Genomic DNA, 19,916 nt, shown 5'->3' on the forward strand with positions numbered 1-19,916 from the left:
AGCCTGGTTGGGTGCTACAAGCCTGTTATTCCAGCATTGGAAAGATGAAGGAATAGCAGATTCTAGACCAGGCTGGACTGTATGAGATCCCGTCTTAGAACATGAAGCAGATAACCCAGTAGGCGGGTAGGTTTTCCCTCTGTAACCCAGCGCTTCGATACGTTATTGGACCAAGAGTTCCCTCCAGCCTGTCTTTGCAGCCTTGTAGTGCAACCCAGAACCGCTGCTTTGGCAAGTGTGAAACAGCGAGGCTGATGAGCAGCAAGGTCCGCAGGGAAACTCAACGAAGTCCGAAAAGAAGTTTTCACTCTGGAATAAGGAACGTCACATTCTTGGGTGGTTTGGGATTAAAGGAGAGATTCTGAACAGATGTGTAGGAAACCGTACCGGACTTCGAAGGCTAAAGAATCAACAGGCCGGTTAGCGCAGTTTTCTTTCATATTTATGGTGGCCTTTACCAGTGGTGGGGGTTCTAGGGCTCTGAAAAGATGAAATGTGGACATTGCGAAGTTTAGGGTTTGGAGAAAGAGCTGTTTTAAAATAAAGACACACTTTATGAAACCCTCAAGGAACTAATTTAAAAATATATACAAACTAAAATAAAATAAAAATCCCACGCACGAAGGTCTAATCGCTTGGAAGACACCCAGGGCACTTAAGAGAGCACTGAGCTACGCGCTCGTGCCCAGCCCACTCGCCAGCACCAATCCCAGGGTGACTCCAGAAGCTTGGGGCGGGACTTTTCCTGCGGAATCCATCGGAAGTGACGCGTAGGTCTCGCGAGAAAGCCGCGCGAGCCCAGGAGGACCGGAACCGGCCTTGGACCGGCGGCGGAGCCTGAGGCTGCTGGTGCTCCCGCCCCATGGAGCGGCCCCCGGGGCTGCGGCCGGGCGCGGGCGGCCCCTGGGAGATGCGGGAGCGGCTTGGCACCGGCGGCTTCGGAAACGTCTGCCTGTACCAGCACCGGGTGAGGCGGGGGGGTGGGGGGTGCGGCGGGGAGGGAGCAGTGGCGCTGAGTCTGTCCGGGCGTCCCTGGAACCTGGGCTGTCAGGCCAGGTGGGAGGGGTGGTCGTTGAGACCTTGGGCAGTGCTGGGGTGGGAGGGACGATGAGCGAGTGCGGGTGACACGGAGCTTGTGAGCCTAGGTGGCGGAGTTCCAGGTGTGTCTGAGGTCCCAGGGCAGTGAGTGAGGTGGAGCTGTTGCCGCTGTGTAGGGTGATGAGTGTGTATGAATGTCGAGTGTCAGTGTGCGCGCCTGCAGCTGAGTTGGTGACAAGGAGTATTCTTGAATATCGAGTGTGAGTATCTCTGTGTGCTCCCTCGGGGGCAGTGTGGTCTGCATGAATATCGAGTGTGTGTGTGTGTGTGTGTGTGTGTGTGTGTGTGTGTGTGTGTGTATCCATCCTTGTGTGCTCCCTCGGGGGCGGTGTGGTCCACTGGAGACCGGAGTAGACAAGGAAGGGCCTTCCTGGTGTCCAGAATTGGACCTTTGGAGACCTGTGGGATTAGAGCATTTCAGGCAAAGAACAGTGTGAAGGTAAGGTGGTGAAAATGATCCCAGTTTCAAAGGGAAGGAAATAGAATGAAAGATTGAGGGGTTTTTGTTCTGTAGAAGACAGTTAACGTCGAGCTCAGGAAATTTGTTTGGATTCGATTAAAAACATTTCATTACTCATGCTTTTAAAAGGTTCTCAAACTAACAGTCACTTTGTTTATTTTAATGTGTTGTTAATGCTAGGGCAGAACACAAGGCCTTGCACATGCTAGACAAATGGTCTACACGGGATTACATCCTTAGCCCCAGTCAGTTATGTTTGACTTGTGGGTCTTTTGATAAGTCAATTAAAACTGTGCAGCTTTTCTCCAGAACACTCATATCAATACAAACTATTGCATTACCATTGAGGGCTTTGCTTTCTTGAAGAATGTTGTGACTAATAGATTTTTTTAAAAAAGATTTATTTATTTATTATTATGTATACAGTGCTCTGCCTGCACATACACCTGCAGGCCAGAAGAGAGCATCAGATCCCATTATAGATGATATGGTTGTGAGCCACCATGTGCTGGGAATTGAACTCAGGACCTCTGGAAGAGCAGTCGGTGCTCTTAACCTCTGAGCCATCTCTCTAGCCCCGTGACTAATAGATCTTGAACACTAATCATTGTAGTATACGATTTGTTGTCTGTAAAATATTTAGAAGAATGTACATACGTTTTGGGTCTGCTTGAGAGTTAAGTCAGATAATAGTAGATTTTTGCTTGTGTTTTTTTTTTTGTTTGTTTGTTTTTAGTAAGGTCTTGCATAAATAATGTCTTCTGATAGCGCTCCACTGTTCCTGTGGTTTTTTTTGTTGTTGTTGTTGTTGTTGTAGCTATCATAACCCTCACTAATTGGGCTTTAAAAAAAGAAACTGTAAGATAAAAATGGTGTTCTGGAACACCACATATGAGGAATAAGTTTAATTAGAAAAATAATAAAGCCAAGTACAGGCATTGTAGTGATGTCTTAAGGTTGTGGTTACTGCTTTCAGGGTACTGGCTGATAGGAGTAATGGCCCAGTGTTCCACATACAGATCTCAGGTGCCCAAGTCAACAAGAATAATATTTCCTACCCTGAAGGAGATTTCCATTTCAGAGAGAGATAGACACAGAAACAAAGTACAGCTGGGCATGGTGGTATACACTTGCAATCCTAGTCCCTGGGCCCTGAGGCAGGAGGGTTTGAGTTTGAGGCCTGCTTGGATGCGCTCCATATTATGGTCAAGACCAGCATGAGTTACAGAAGACTCTTGCCTCAGAAATAAACGACAGCTCGGTGTTACGCCCTGAACACTGAAAGTATTGGCAAAGTGAGTACCCAGATGTCTCAGTGTGGGCTTCATTGCTGTGAAGAGACACCATGACCAAGGCTGCTCTTACCAAGGAAAGCATTTGACTGGGGCTGGCTCACAGCTTTAGAGGTTCAGCCCATTCTCAGCATGGCGGGAAGCATGGCAGCGTGCAGGCAGCCATGGTGCTGGGGGAGCCGAGAGCTCTACATCTAGAGCTGCAGGCAGCTGGAGGGGCCTGTGTCTCACATAGGCTGGAGCTTGAGCGTAGGGGACCTCGAAGCTGGCCCCTACGGTGGCACCTCCTCCAACAAGGCCACACCTCCTAATAGTACCATTTCCCTTCTGGGCTGAGCACATGAGTCTGTGGGGGCTGTACCTGTTCAGACCACCACACTCAGCTTGGTCTCATTGAGTTCACGGAGCGGGGGAAACACAAACCAAGCAGTTGAAGGATCTCTTGCAGTTGGGGCCTATATAAAATGGATAACTTTCTTCCTTGTTCATGTCAGATTTAGAGCTTATTGTCTTCATTGTGCTGGAGTCTCCATGGTGGTAACATTTTATATAGGATGAACTGTTACCAGGTACCTATCTGCTTATAATAAAAGCTGAAAGGACTGAGCATTGTGGTAAAGCTTGTTGGCTCTGTCCGCCTCCCCACCCCTGCCTAGACACTGCCTTCCTTGCCTCTTAGCCCTAGTCTTGCTCCTGACTCCTAATTCAGACCATCCCATCCTAGCTAAGACTTGCTCCTCACTTCTCTGTCGTCTTCAACCCTGGGTACTTCTCTCTTTTCTACAGTTTTTACCACACCTTGGGTTTGTGTCAGAGATTTTGTGAGGCTCTTAATGCAGTGTGGCCTGTTTGGTTCTGACTGCATTATTGAAATTATGAGAATATGATGAAGTCTGGCTGTTTCCTGTAATGTGCATAGTATAGTTTAATGTTCAGTCAGAACTGGTGAAATTACTAGTCACAGGCATGAGTCTTACAGATACTAGGACAGAAGTATAGTTCTCTGGATGTTTTCCATGTCATTGAAAATGCAAAGATTGGGATCTAGTATTGGAGGGATTTGTTTGTTTTTGTTTTGCATTAGACCTGCCTGGTCATATAAAAACTTGCTTTGTTGAGATAGGGAGCCCCGAAATATCTTCTTCCTTCTGGTTATACTAGAGTTTAGGGCCCTTGTTTGTTGTTTTGACTAAGCTTGGAGACGGAAATTGTTGGGGAAATGGGATCTTTGTGTATTTCGAGTAGCCTGTTTGAGACACTATTCTAACATATTAAATACTGTATCTAATCTTTTGAAGAAACCTGTTGTAGGATCTGCCTCAGTCACTTTTTGCTTATGTACTATTGTGTATTTGAAGGTCAGCTTCAAATCATTGGTATAATAGTATTATGGTTCATGTATCTAATGTTGGCTAAAGAGAGCTGCGGACAATATATTTAATTGGTAAAGCTAAAATGTGTTGTTTTTCTGGGTTGACATTTCTTTGATTGTAAGTAAATCTGTACAAGAACCTAATTTATATATATTTTCTATTTTGACAGGAACTTGATCTCAAAATAGCAATTAAGTCTTGTCGCCTAGAGCTAAGTACAAAAAACAGAGAACGATGGTGCCATGAAATCCAGATCATGAAAAAGTAAGTGTATGCTATGGCTTAGATTTCTTCAGTTCTGTAGCTTAGCCAGTTTTCAATAGTAGGGAAAGAGGTCAGGGGTCCACTTTTCTCAAGATCTTTTTGGGAATGTGATTTTGTCATTGATTATATGTGTTCTATTTTAGATAGTTTGATCACATATGGCTAAGAAAGTTATAGTTTAAATTAGCTAGGTAACATTCTCAATCTGGCTCTTTTAATGGTTCTCCTGAATATTGGGCAACTTGGTGACTGGTATATAAGTTGTCATTTCTTTTTGTACTTAACTTTTATTAAATAGTACATCTATTTTAGACAATTATCCCAAAATTTCATAGCGTAAAACTCTGAATATTTAGTATCTGTAGTTTGTGACTGAGTTAACTGTGGCTCTGGCTTAGGGTCTCTCCTGAGGTATCTCCTTGGCTTGACCAAGGTTAGAGTATTAACTTCCAGGCCCACTCATGTGGCTGTTGGTCAGAGGCCACACAGTTCTCCAGTAAGGGCACCTCTCCGTAGGGAAGTGCACGTGTTTTAATGGCGTGGCAGCTAGCTTCCCCAGCACAATCATCTGAATGAGGAGAGTAAGAAAAAAGCTGATGTATCTCTTATGAAGCTGTCTTAGAGGTTATACTTCACTTTTCCCGCTGTATTCCGTTAGAAATGAGTCACTAAGAATAGTGCGTGTGTTTAAGGAGAAGAGAATTGAGCTTTTGAAGGAACAGTGGATATATTGTAACTTTAATAGTGTGCTTTATGGCCTGGAGAGATGGCTCATCGGTTTAAAGCACTGACTGCTCTTCCAGAGGTCATGAGTTCAATTCCCAGAAAGCACTTGGTGGCTCACAACCATCTGTAATGTGATCTGATGCCCTCCTCTGGCCGGCAGGTGTATGTGCAGGCAGAGCACTGTATGCGTAATAATAAATAAATAAACCTTTTTAAAGAAATAGTGTGCATTACAGATCGTTCTTGTACTAGTCATCACCACTGTGTATTCGAATATTGCCGTAGATGAGAACGATGGGACACAGTCGCACAGCTGTACTGGGCTGGAAGTGAGCGCTCTATAACTTTAGTTTTGTGCTCAACTCATCTTATTTTGGCTTTCAAACTCGGCTAAGTGGCAGAGTCACCAGGAAAACTTAATATAAATTCTCAGACTCTATACCTGGCACTTGTTTCTTTAGTTCCTGGGACATGAGACTCTACTAGTTTAGGGCTCAACTACTTTGTGATGATGACAGAGCTTAAGAGCGTAGATTGTAAGCTAACAAACTAACAAACCTCCAAACTATGGGACTGAAGAAAGGGATGAGCAGTTAAGAACACTTAGGTTCAGTTTCAGTCTCCAATCTCCAGTCCCCACCCCGTGGCTTATAATCATCCTTAACTAGATATACAGGGGATTCAGGGCCCTCTTCTGACAGTAAAACAAATTTTTCTAAAAGAACTGTTAAAAGCCAGTAAATACTGTGATCCATATTTATTGAAAAAACTATATTTGTAATTAAAACTGGAAGGAAATATATCCATATTTTTAGTATTCCCCTCAGGGTGATGATTGTGACTGTGGAAGAAGCAGTGTGAGGTAGGTTTTGGTGCCAGACTCTCAGATTTAAATCATCACTGACAGCCTACTTGCCGTGTGATCTTATGTTACCTAACCAGTTTGTGCTTCAGTTTTCTCATGGATGATACTGTTAACAGATACACTTGTATTAAGATTACTGAGACAGGTAATTTAGTTGATATATGTAAAGAATATACTGCTCGGCACAAAGAAATATAATAGTAACAGTGTTGGTTTGTTCCTTGTAAAATTCATCTATCAGACAATTCAGAAATTAATAGTGTCTTAGCTTTTTAGCTAAGATTAACTGCTATATAATCAGAATTTAGAATTTTATAAATAAAAATAAAAGTAAGCCTTATCTCACTAGTTAACTCCCAATTACCATTTCAAATCCAGTCCTTCACTGGAAACTTTTTTTATTGTAATGTCTTCTCCTTGTTAGGTTGAACCATGCAAATGTTGTAAAGGCCTGTGATGTTCCTGAGGAATTGAATTTTCTAATTAACGATGTACCTCTTCTAGCAATGGAGTACTGTTCTGGAGGGGACCTTCGGAAGGTAGTGTGGATGTTTTGTGATACTGAGATGGTAAAGCACAAACATTAGCAATGTCTGAATCATGTGATGCAGTCATCCAGAGTAAGGACAGACAGCTATGATCCTGCCGCCTGTTCTGTAAATACACTTTTACTGGAGCACAGCACTGTGCATGTTCATGGCTGCTGGTGTAACAGATTCTATGGCTTCTGTGGCCGGCAGTACTTAACATTGACTCCTTACAGAAAGTACTTGCTAGCGCTTGTCTTAGTGCTTTCTATTGCTGTGATAAAGACCAGAACCAAAAGCAACTTGGGAAAACAAACAGTTGTATGTATCCTCATCACAGCCCATCACTGAGGAAAAGAAGGCAGGAACTAAAGTGGAAGCCACGAGACGAGAGAACACTGTTTATTGGCTTGCTCTTCATGACTTGCTCAGCCTGCTTAAAAAAAAAAAAGATTTATTTATTTATTATGTATACAATGCTCTGCCTGCATGTGTGCCTACCTGCATTCCTGCCTGCCAGAAAGGGGCACCAGATCTCATTATAGATGGCTATGAGCCACCATGTGGTTGCTGGGAATTGAACTCAGGACCTCTGGAAGAACAGATAGTCCTCTTAACCTCTGGGCCATCTCTCCAGCCCTCAGCCTGCTTTTTTATACAATCCAGGACCACATCCTGCCCAGGGTGGGCGTTTTTCACAGTGAGCTGGGCCTTGCCACATCAATTGTTAATGAAGAAAATGTCCCACAAACTTGTCTACTACCCAGTCTGACAGAGACATTGCCTCAAATGAGGTTTCTTTCCTCTTTCCAAATGACTCCAGCTTGTGACAAGTTGACAAACAAAACAAAAACAAACTAATCACTATATACATCCTAGGTTTATTGATGTTTTTTGAGACAAGGTCTCACTATGTACCCCTGATGGGCCTAAAATTTGCTTTGTAGACCAGGCTGGTCTTGAGATCTGTCTGCCTCTGCCTCTGGGATTAAAGGCATATTCTACCATGTCTGGCATAGAACGTGCTTTTTTTAATTGTTGTTTCTAAGGTGGGACTATGTAATGCTAGTCATTTTAGTTAAGTAAAAGTATCAACATTTGTGAAATTTATTCAAAAGTTGTCTTTAATATTATAATCATTCTTTTTATTTAATTTTAAATGTATCTTTGTCAGCATTTTCCAATTTTAAGTGCTATTGCCTTTGTCTTTACTTTGTATGAGCCTTCTTATAAAATTTACTCAACTTCAGCATGGAATTGGTGATTATTTTTTCCCCTTGTATCTCTTGTTATTGCTACTATTTTTGAAGCACTCTTTCAGCGTACCCCATGTTGGCCTTGAATTCATGGTCCTGCCTCATCTTCTTATGTGCTAGCCTTATAGACATGTACTACTGTGCCCTGGTCCTTTTAATTTCCTTGCTGTGACTTATTTTTTTCATTTGAATATTCTGACAGTATAGTGATTAATGTGTGATGCTATTGCTACTTAGCAATAGTATAAAGTGTAGACTTCTTTTTTCTTTTTTCTTTAGCTACTCAACAAACCAGAAAATTGTTGTGGACTTAAAGAAAGCCAGATACTTTCTTTACTGAGTGACATAGGTATGTAACTAACATTAAAATATTGTGATTTACTGCCCCTTTGGTCCACAAAAACTTTTCTGTGCTGCTTAGAAGTTAAGGAGGACTGTTTGTTTACTCTACAAAGCATTTGGATTTTTAACATATAAAAATTTAGAAAAGTTCCTTTCTAATGATGCTAATGAAAACTAGTACATTTTGATATTTGTTTGTATTTGGAGGTTTTTGTTTGTTGTTTGGCTCTGTATCCTTGTCTAATAGATGTTCTAATGATAACAAAAACGGTATGAAATAGCATTCGTTTCATCCCCTTTCATAGCTCCCCCAACACTGACATAGTAGTTTTGTTTATTGTAGAATTACATCTTTTAGGGGATAGATCCTCAAGTTATCTTGGGATGAAATTCTCCTTTTAGCAGAAGTACTACTGTAAAAATCCCTAACATAACCATGATCTTAGACCTTTAGAGAAACCTCAAAAGCCAAGAATTAATTTCCCTGTGTTTCGGTGTTGCTTTTTTTCCTAGATTGAGGGCATCAAAGTCTAGTTTAAGAATGTGATTTAGGGGGCTGGAGTGATGGCTCAGCGGTTAAGATCACTGACTGCTCTTCAAGAGGTCATGAGATCAATTTCCAGCAACCACATGGTGGCTCACAACCATCTATAATGTGATCTGATGCCCTCCCTTCTGGCCTGCAGATATACATGCAGGCAGAGCACTGTATACATAATGAATGAATGAATGAATAAATAAATATTTTTTTAAAATGTGATTTAGGTAGGAGGAAAAAGCCATGTGTTTACAGGTGTTTTCTAAAAAATTAATTGTTCTGCTTGCTTTTAATGTAGATCACAATAAATTAAATGAGTATATACTATAATTGCATGCCTACAGTTCCAGCACTTGGGAAGTGGAACAAGAGAATTAGAAATTGGAAGTAATCCTTGGCTCCATAGGGAATTCCATGCCAGTTGTGTCAAAAACACTAAGAATAAAAACAAAATGAGACATTATTTTAAAAAAAACAAACAAACAGTATTTTCTGTTACTTCACAATTCACTTTACATTTTTATTTAGGATCTGGGATTCGATATTTGCATGAAAACAAAATAATACATCGAGATCTAAAACCTGAAAATATAGTTCTTCAAGATGTTGGTGGGAAGGTAGGTGAAACCTGAAGACTGTTTCATGCCCATTGTTAAGGTCTCCCTGACACAGTGAATCTTTAGAGATTTTAGTGTCCTTATTAGTTATATACCTATAGTACATTGTCACCATTCTATTGCAGTCCTCACTGTATTAAACTGTAGGGGCTTTTTAATATTAGATTTTTTTATTACTAATGCTGTTATTATTGTCACTATTATTTTTGTTTTATGTGTATGTGTACCACATGTGGTAGTGGCAGGCACAGGAGGGCATCATGTGCTATAACTCGTGCAGAAAGCAGGACAACTTTCAGGAGTTAATTCTCTTTTATGTGTATTCTGGGGATCAAACTTGGTGACAGGTGCCTCATCAGCTGAGCCATGTCAGTGGCTCAGCTTATTTTTTGCTGTGCTCAGACTCTTGTTCATGTAATGGGAGCAATGTCACTAAACTATACCCCCAACCTACATTTCTTTTGCATCTGTTTCAATAATTTAATACATATTATGCCTTATTCACAGATAATGCATAAAATCATTGATTTGGGTTATGCCAAGGATGTTGATCAAGGAAGTCTCTGTACATCTTTTGTGGGAACATTGCAGTATTTGGTGAGTCAATAGTTGTTTGATTTGATTATTTGAAATTCTCATTGTTATTTAGGCAATGAATATACTAGTTCAAAACAATAGTAGCTCTTTTCTTCAGTGTTGGCACTTAAATCACTTTCTATTTTAAGGCCCCAGAGCTCTTTGAAAATAAGCCGTACACAGCCACTGTGGATTATTGGAGCTTTGGGACCATGGTGTTTGAATGTATTGCTGGATACAGGCCTTTTTTGCATCATCTACAGCCATTTACCTGGTAAGAAATGAGGAGATCTTTGCCATGATTAATGGTAATAGAAAAACTTCAGTTATTTTTTTTCTTTCCATACACAAAATTGAATAAGATTACATGGTAAGAAGCCTTGAGAGTGTTTGTCAGAGATTCAGGTTGTCAACTAAGGTATCTTGTTTTTATAGGCATGAGAAGATTAAAAAGAAAGACCCAAAGTGTATATTTGCATGTGAAGAGATGACCGGAGAAGTTCGGTTTAGTAGCCATTTACCTCAGCCAAACAGCCTTTGTAGGTAAGTGTGGGAGGCAGTTGTCTGTTACCGAGCCGACCTTTGCAGGAGGATGAAAGCCTTGGCTGTCTGTTACATGAGGCTTATTGAGCACTTGAAAGGTCGTTAGGGGTGGGGGTGTGGCTCACTACAGTGCTTGCCTAGCTTGCTTGTTGACTTTGCTTCCCAGCGCTACCTGGGCTGGTAGAGGACAGTGATTGTGACTAAGGAACTGAATGTTGAGTAAGTGTAAATATAAATAATACTGTTGTTAGTGATGGTCCTATTGGATAGCACAAATGTTGTGGAACTGACACTGTTGCCAGTCAATGGATTGCCTTAGAAGCTAAAAAACCCAAGGAGTAAAGAAGCAAATGGTTGCTGGGTGTGGTGGTGCACGCCTTTAATCCTAGCACTTGGGAGGCAGAGGCAGGAGGATAGCTGTGAGTTCGAGGCCAGCCTGGTCTACAAAGTGAGTCTAGGATAGCCAAGACTACACAGAGAAATCCTGTATCGAAAAACAACAACAACAACAACAACAACAAAAAATTGAGTTGGGATTGTTTGTTTTTGAATTTGCCTGTCACAAAGTGATGTGGGGACTTGGGGCTGGTTTGTGATGGGAGAAGGTGTGTTCCTTGCCATTACATGTGTTATTTGAAAGTAAGATATAGAATGGTACTGAGAAAGTTGCCTGTCTAACTGGGACACAATGCTATTCACACATTTCTTGTTCACTTTTCAGTTTAATAGTAGAGCCCATGGAAAACTGGCTGCAGTTGATGCTGAATTGGGACCCACAGCAGAGAGGGGGACCTATTGACCTTACTTTGAAGCAGCCGAGATGTTTTCTATTAATGGATCACATTCTGAATTTAAAGGTCAGTTTTAATGGCCTGCATTTTAGAATACCTGCATAGACCTTAAAAGGCTGAAAATGAGCCGGGCGGTGGTGGCGCAAGCCTTTAGTCCCAGCACTTGGGAGGCAGAGACAGGCAGATTGCTGTGAGTTCGAGGCCAGCCTGGTCTACAAAGTGAGTCCAGGACAGCCAAGGCTACACAGAGAAACCCTGTCTCGAAAAACCAAAAAAAAAAAAAAAAAAAAAAGGCTGAAAATGAGCATATATTTATTTTAGTGGTCTTTTCCTGGTGTCCATTTAAAAATGAATATTATATACTTAGAGTAGATACTTTATTTCTTTAGTGGGTTTTTCAGGTGTCTTTGGGATTTCCCCTTATGACATTGATTGGTGCCATTACCACTGTTCCTTTAGATTTAACTGTACTGGGTTTGGTTTGACGAGGAAGGCTCCCACTTGGCTCTTGTCTGTGCACTTTCTCTTCATCTTGCAGACAATGCAACATGAACTGCCTCTTGCCTTCTGAGAAGGTCAATTTTTATGTCCAAGAAACTAATATGCTTTTCTTTTGCTTGCCAAGTTATGCTTAAACTGATGTGCTTGTAGGCAGCATGTGACTCGATCCTGCTCCTCCTAACCTCTCCTCCTCAGTCAGGACCATTGTGTCACTCACTGCTCCTCATGCCATCAAACCCTTTGTTTATATTTGTGCTTTGACACATGCTATCCTTCTGCCCAGCATAATCTATACCTTGCAAATCTCACCTATGTTGATTAGTATATCTTCAATTACTTTTTCTTTAGGTGGTCTCTGGCATATAGTTAGTCGCTTAATATTTTCTATGTTCTCTAAGTATTTCTCACCTTTTATTTTCAAATCTTTACTTAGATTTTCTTCCTCAATGCTGTTTTATTAATTCTTTATTTATATAAATTATTCATATATTATACACATTACAGTCATTTATGCTATGCATTATATAAAAATATGAACAAAGTATTTTATCTATTATATAATATATAGTATATATAAAATTTATAACAAAACATAAGTATAACATATTAAAATAAATTGTATATGTTTACATAATAAATATTTATAATGATTTATTGGCTAATTGTTTTATTAATAGTTATATATGCTGGCATTCAATACTGAGAGGGCATGTGTTAGTTTTCAGTACATACTTATGGATGTGAATGAGTCGTTAAAGATAGTTCTGTTATTGCTATATGCCAGGAACAACTCTTTCTGCAGTCCTTTCCTACTGACTGTAGCAGAGCTTCTTACACCTTTTTCATTTTTTGTCTGAGAAGTTTTTCCCTGCTAAAGAATACATGTATATACAGCACATATGAAATCAGATATTTACTCATAAAACATTTTATTTTAAACATTCTTTGATATATATATATATAATATATATAATTTTACCATTTATTAAAGATAATCTGCATATTAGTGAGAGGGATGTGCTTACTTACATTTATATAATAGTCTTGGTGAATGTCTGATGCTGCAGGAGAGAAAATCACCAACAATTTGATTTTATTACAGTCATTGCTGAGAGTGCTTCTACATAAAAATATTCAGCACAAAGTAGCAGAAGTATATTGAGGAGCATTGCAGAAAATCCTGCCCTAACCCCAATTCATTTAATAATCTTTTTTTCTGGTTTTTCGAGATAGGTTTTCTCTGAGTAGCCTTGGCCATCCTGGATTCACTTTGTACACCAGGCTGGCCTCACTCACAGAGCTTCACCTGCCTCCGCCTCCCCAGGTATTGGGATTACAGGTGTGCACCACCACATCTGGCTTAATAGTTTTTAAAATGAAATTGAAACAGCAATTTAAAAAAAAAATCAAATCTAGGACTGGAGAGATGGCTCAGAGGTTAAGATCAGTGGCTGCTCTTCTAGAGGTCCCTAAGTTCAATTCCCAGCAAGTACATAGTGGCTCCTAACTATCTGTAATGAGCTCTGGTGCCCTCTCCTGGAGTGTAGGAAGAATATTGTATACATAATAAATAAATAAATCTTTACCCAAAAATCAAGTCTATATTAAATATAATCTAAAGATAAAATAATTTGATACTTGATGAGGAGTAATGGTAGGAAAATATTTTTAAAAATCTTTGTTTTCTGTGATTAGACCATTTATTTCTATAATAACAGAGGATTGTATGTACAGTAAAAGATTAGCATGCAGTCGTCTAAGATTTCAGCAGAGATAGTTCAGGGCTTCATGTTGGGGGAGGGCAGGCACAGTGTACACTACACATGTTGTTAGGTTCAGAAGGCTCCAGTGAAGTCACACAGTGTGATGCTGGTGGGTACTGCGGAGAACGTTTGGAAGTGATTATGCATTTGATTTTGATTTCATAGTTGTTGTACATTCAGAAACCTTTTATGTTACCAAATTCTTCGTGACCTGGACATTAAGTTATATGCTCATATGGGGTCCTGACCCACAGTTTAAGGAGCTGAAACCCTTGGTCAGGCTTTAAGATCAGCTTAAGACTCATAAGCAGGCAATCTAACCTGACATGCCTCACATCTTCAGTAGGATTTGATGGCACATTGACACTATTCTTAGCTGACATTGAAAACATCTGGCTTTTTGTTTTTGTTTTTTAGATTGTTGCTAGGTGTAGCCCCGGATGTCCTAGGGACTCACTCTGTAGACCAGGATAGCCTGAATCAGAGATCCACTTGCCTCTGCCTCCCTAGTACTGGGATTAAAGGTGTGCACCACTGTGCCTGGCCTGATACTGACTTGGTTTGGTTTTCTTGTACTCTGCCAAAGAAAACCATTCAGTATGTAAGTAGTGTACACACTAAGAGCCTATTAGTTCTGTGTTGTCTCTAAAAATATTTGATTGTACATATCTGATACCCCCACCCAATTTACAGTAATCATAACATCACCCCTGCTTTTTAAAATACTTTTAGACTTATTTTATTTTATGTTCATGAGTGTTTGATCAGATGTCTGCAACATCTTTGTGGTGCCTGGTGCTCACCATCTTCCCTACTCTGAAGGGGTCTGTGAGCCTTTGCTTGCCATGGAGTATGGAAAAAGAGTCCATTTCATGTTATCTGTGGCTCATAAATGTCCAGTTTGCAGCGCCACTAATTACCTGTCAGTGAATCTGAGCAATTACCTTCTCTTTATTTGGAGTAAATTGATGCCTTTTTCAAAGCATCAAACTTAGGAGGTTGTGCAGAATAAGGAAACTGTGGAGCACTAGTCATGGCATCTGGGAGGCTGTAAGCATACCTCCTAGGCTGGAACTGGACTGAATTTTGTAGAATTATAGTTAATAGAGGAAAGAGAAGAATAGGCAGGGGATAAAATGAACAAAAACACAGAAGCATGAACCATAAAACAGTTTGGTGTTATTGGACATTTTTCTACGATATTTTTAGATATACTGTACCAGGAAGATGTGCTGTCTGGCTTTATAGCAACAAAGTAGTCGTTGAAATATCTAAGAAAACACTTTAGAGAGTCTAATTAGATAAGTATTTTCCCTACTGTGAAAAAGCTTAAACATAAAAATAATGACAAAACAGAAATATTTCATTATTCTTCATGTGCTGGAGAGAAAGCTCAGCTGTTACGAGTACATGTTGCCTCTTACAGAGGACCCAAGTTCAGCTCCCACACCCACAGTCAACAGCTCACAGACCACCTGTAACTCCAGATGCATGAGATCTGATTCCTTCTTCTGGCTTCCAAATGCATCTACACCCCCCCCCCACACACACACAGTTTTGTTTTGTTTTAGCCAGGATCTTATTATATAGCTCTGGCTGGTCTGGAACTTGCTATGTAGACCAGGCTGACTTTGAATTCAGAGAGATCTATCTGCCTTTGCCTTCTGGGTGCTGGAATTAAAGGGGTGCACCACCATGTCTCACATAAATTTTCTTTTTAAGTTACTTCTTTACCTCCTTTGTCTTCCTAATGTAGCATGTCCTGAGTCTCTCCTTTATATTTGTATATTCTTCAACCATATACCATTACTTATGCCAAAATTCTCATCTATTTCTTTCACTGGGCCTTTAACTGAGCATGAAACTGGTTTCTTTTTTTTTTTTTGTTCAACTTTGGGCCCTGCAGATTACCACTCTAAGATGTAGTTGCTTTGGGAGATAAATAATACCTTTTCCTGTTGAAAGAAAAACCCATCTCTTCTATTACATGATTGCTTCTGAGGCAACATGGGGTAGTTAAGAGTTCAGACCCAGGCCTGGCGGTGGTGGAGCACGCCTTTAATCCCAGTACTTGGGATGCAGAGGCAGGCAGATCACTGTGAGTTCGAGGCCAGCCTGGTCTACAAAGTGAGGCCAGGACAGACAAGGCTACACAGAGAAACCCCATGTCAAAAAACAAAACAAAACAAAACAACAACAACAAAAAGAGTTCACACCCAAGTTCCAACAGAGCTTATAAGTTGTGTGATCCCTAACAAATTGTTTACCTTCTTAGAAACTGTGTTTATCCCTGTGCTAAAAGGGTGATTAGAAGATCTAAGCATTGGATGTTGTGTGAAATCTCTTGACTCTGTGCTTTTCACTTATGAGACACTTTATAAATGGGAGTATTTCCTTTTAGGTCTGTGATAATGTTTCTTGAAATAAGATTTTTAAACTAAAATTTTTATTTCTTGATTTTGTGCATTCCTATTTTATTTGATAAAATTAATATCTGCCTGGGTATAGTGGTGCATGCCTTTGATCCCAGCAGGCAGAGGCAGGTGGATCTCTCTGAGTTCAAGGCCAGCTTGGTCTACAAAGTGAGTCTAGGACAGCCAGGACCACACAGAGAAACCCTGCCTCAAAAAAACTCTAAAAAACTAAAAAACTCTTAACAAACAACACAAAAAACACAAAAAACTACCCAAAACCAAAATGTTACATCTGTTGTTTAGAAAAACAAGTCTGAGTCTGGCTCATAGCGTGCCATTTTATAGTTATAGAAGATTTTATTACTTTGGAGGACTGAGCCTTATCTAGTACGGAAATAATGCCTGTGCTTAGGTTCCCCTTCAGTATTTTTAACAGAATTGTTCATGCAGTAAAGGGTCAATAAAAATGTTTTGTTTTGTTTTCTATTTATGCAGATAGTGCACATCCTAAATATGACTTCTGCAAAAATCATTTCTTTTCTGTTACCATGTGATGAAAGTCTTCATTCACTACAGTCTCGAATTGAGCGTGAAACAGGAATAAATACCGGTTCTCAAGAACTTCTGTCAGAGACTGGAATTTCTCTGGATCCTCGGAAACCAGCCTCGCAGTGTGTTCTAGATGGAGTTGTAAGAGACTTTTTTTTACGGGTTGGATCAGGGTCTTGCTATATACCCAGAATGGCTTCTAACTTCCAATCTTCCTGCGTCAGGAAGCTGAAACCACAGGCCTGAGCGACATGCACAGGGCTCTTTTCATTTCTGGTTGACTAGTGTTTATACTCATAATGGGTTATAGTGTAGAGTTTAATACTCTAATGATTAAACTGAGATAAGCCTTTCATTCACTTGACTTTCATTCCCATTTCCATGTGTTGAAACTTACAAATTCTTTTCCTTTATTTATATTTAAGCATATAACTATTATATAGGCTAAAGTTATCCTGCTGTGCTGTAGAAACTGTGGGTGAAAATGTGATGCATACACATACAGCTGGGTGGTGTTGTACACACCTTTAATTCCCAGCATTTGGAAGGCAGATCCTTGTGAGTCCAAAGCCAGGCAGGGCTATGTAGAGAGACCCTGTCTCAAAAACAGTTTCTTGTAACTTTCATTTTCTTTCTTCTTATATTATAGATGCATATATTGCATGCCATATATGTACCCATCTCGAATGTATAAAAATATTTCTATTCCCCATGTCCATTAACTCTTACATTTCCATTCTACCCAGCTCATTAATCTACTTTTGGTCTCTGTAGATTTATATACTTGTATAGGTGTGTGTTAGCATGGATATATATGTTTATGAGAGTCTACATACACATAGGTGCCTGTGGAGGACAAAGGTCAACCTCAGTTGCCATTCCTCAGCATCAGGCTCTCTGATGTGCTGCAACTTCTTGAATAGTCTAAGCTGGTGGAACCACTAGAGCCAACTCTTTTAAATATGGGTTCTGGGGATTATGCCCGGCTCTCCATGCTTGTATAACAAGCATTTTACTGATGGAAAAATTTCCCCAACCAGCATTGTATTTTTGAACTTTACCAGTTACAGTGTGTGTAAGCACTTCACTTCACTCCTGTTTGGCTTTTTGAGAACATTCTTGCTGTAGCCTAGGTTGGTCTTCTCACTGTATCCTGTGCTGGGATCATTCTGGCACCAAGTCTTTTCTTTTTTATTACTACATAGTGTTTTATTCCATGGATAGAACCTTTTTGTATTTGTTCTTTTGGCTTTTAATTGCTAAAACTAGAAAAACTTCTTTATTTTGTTTCTTTCAACTTTTTAAGTTAGCAAACAAAATGAGTTTTGTTATGCCTTTTTAAAAATATTTATTTATTTATTTATTTATTTATTTATTTATTTATTTATTTATTATGTATATAGTATTCGGCCTGCAGGCCAGAAGAGAGCATCATTATAGATGGTTGTGAGCCACCATGTGGTTGCTGGGAATTGAACTCAGGACCTTTAGAAGAGCAGGCAGTGTCTTAACCTCTGAGCCATCTCTCCATTCCTTGCTATGCCTTTTTTATGCATATATATTCATCATAGTTTTTCTCAAACCTCCTCCTCCATCTTGCCCTTCTTTTGCTGGTCTTCCTCTCCCTAAATACTCTTCCCTCTTGCTTCCTTGTCACATGAACTTCATTACTCTCTTTTTCCTTTCATTCTAGTGATTATTTTTCACTTTGGCCAATTAATCTTTACACCTTAGGCCCCAAGTCTATAAAATATATGCGAATGCACATTGACTTTGTGGAGCTTAAATATTTATAAAATCTTGAGTTTTCAAGAATCTTTGCATTTTTATTTCTATTTTTATTTTTATTTTCCAGAGAGGCTGTGATAGCTACATGGTTTATTTGTTTGATAAAAGTAAGACTGTATATGAAGGGCCATTTGCATCCAGAAGTTTGTCTGACTGTGTTAATTATATTGGTAAGTAGTAAGTTATATTGGTAAGTGGAGCCCAGTCAGTAGCTGAACTAAGTCTTGATATGACATGATTAGTAGATATGATCTTTTAGTGGTTTTGTTCAGTATCACTACTTGAGGTTTCTATTTGTGGTGAAAAATGGAGTTAATGTAGTTTGGAAGGTATGAAGGTAGATTTAAATTACCACTAGGTCCCTCGCTTAGGAGAAGACCTCCCTTCCTGAGGGTAGGGCACCACAGAGAGGAGAATGAATGCCCAAAGTTAGTTAAGCCTACTCTTATTTATTTATTTTATGAGAACAAAGAATTTTTAATTAATATATTTTACCAGTGTACTGGAGAATCATGCAATGCTGCCTGCATTGGATGGAATCCTGGGCCACGAATCAGCATACTCCTTTGCAGCTGGACCTGTGATAGCAGAACCTTTCATCTCACCTTTATTGTTTACTATGACCCCAGTATTATCTTCAAAACAAAGAAGTGCCCCATCTTTTCTTGGATATGACTGCACTGCTGGATGGACCTTTTTTCTTAGTTCTGGTTTGCCTTCTTAACTGTGGACATCACCGTGTTGCCCACACCAGCAGCAGGAAGTCTGTTCAGCCATCCTTGATTCCCTTCATAGAGATAATGTACAAATTTTTGGCTCCTGCATTGTCAGCATCGTTGATCACCGCTCCTACTGGAAGACTCAGAGAAATCCAGAATTTTCCTCCGGAGGACCCAGCCACATCCTTAGACATCTTGAGTGCACAGAAACAGTCAGAAAAGCGAAACCTACTTTTTACCTGTTCCTTTATTATATGTGTGCTGATACTTACACACACATATTCATGCTATACATTTCATGATGCTGAGCTGGTGGTCAAGAGATAATAGATGTTTTTCAGAAACAGACGGGTGGACTATGGAGGAGATGGAACGTGATTTAAAACTTGAAAGACAAAGAATTTGGATTAGCAAAGCGTGAGAAGTGTTCTTGGCTGGAAAGAAGCAAGGTTAAAGGAGAAACATCCAGAACGGCCTCAAGTTCTTTGAGAGCAGGAGCTGGGTCGTTGATCCAGCTCTTATACCTAGGTCAGGCAGTATGTTCTCTGTAGTGTCTATGGGATTAATGTTTGGAAAGGAACTCACAAAGAAGGAACTATAATGTCTTTGAAAGTAACAAGTCCTTATTACCATCTTACTTACAGTACAAGACAGCAAGATACAGCTTCCAATTATACAGCTGCGTAAAGTGTGGGCCGAAGCAGTGCACTATGTGTCTGGGCTAAAAGAAGACTACAGCAGGCTCTTCCAGGGACAAAGAGCAGCAATGTAAGTGGGTTGGGTTTTTTATTGTTGTTGTTTTTTTTTTTAAAGCATAATTCTGTGTGTATCATGTACTCAAGATTTATTCTTGCCAGTTTTCACTGAGCTAGATTGTATTCAAGGCTAAAATCCTGAGCATTTTTGAAACATGG

At 39.9% G+C, this 19,916-nt stretch overlaps 1 protein-coding gene and 1 pseudogene across 5 annotated transcripts in view; one reads left to right on the forward strand and one right to left on the reverse strand.

Moving 5' to 3' along the window:
- The first annotated feature begins 776 nt into the window (after positions 1-776).
- The window catches only part of CHUK (component of inhibitor of nuclear factor kappa B kinase complex), a 35,034-nt gene continuing 15,894 nt past the window's right edge, over positions 777-19,916 (forward strand). For 2 of the 4 annotated variants that reach the window (XR_014775734.1, XM_084763416.1), the window contains exons 1-12: positions 777-967; positions 4,393-4,487; positions 6,503-6,617; positions 8,141-8,210; positions 9,270-9,358; positions 9,866-9,955; positions 10,084-10,208; positions 10,370-10,477; positions 11,199-11,334; positions 16,442-16,636; positions 18,351-18,453; positions 19,647-19,770. Coding sequence is in view for 3 of the 4 variants with exons in the window: in XM_084763416.1 (XP_084619542.1) it covers positions 863-967; positions 4,393-4,487; positions 6,503-6,617; positions 8,141-8,210; positions 9,270-9,358; positions 9,866-9,955; positions 10,084-10,208; positions 10,370-10,477; positions 11,199-11,334; positions 16,442-16,636; positions 18,351-18,453; positions 19,647-19,770 (1,355 nt within the window). In the remaining variant the exon portion in view is untranslated. The remainder of the gene's footprint in view (positions 968-4,392; positions 4,488-6,502; positions 6,618-8,140; positions 8,211-9,269; positions 9,359-9,865; positions 9,956-10,083; positions 10,209-10,369; positions 10,478-11,198; positions 11,335-16,441; positions 16,637-18,350; positions 18,454-19,646; positions 19,771-19,916) is intronic. The other 2 variants (XM_084763414.1, XM_084763415.1) reach the window with 1 other exon arrangement.
- Positions 18,471-19,623, reverse strand: LOC311587106 (large ribosomal subunit protein uL14-like; annotated as a pseudogene). The gene has a single exon. The product of its transcript is annotated as a large ribosomal subunit protein uL14-like (transcript).

Source organism: Acomys minous (assembly GCF_964271855.1).
Source record: "Acomys minous genome assembly, chromosome: 2".
Taxonomy (NCBI): domain Eukaryota; kingdom Metazoa; phylum Chordata; class Mammalia; order Rodentia; family Muridae; genus Acomys; species Acomys minous.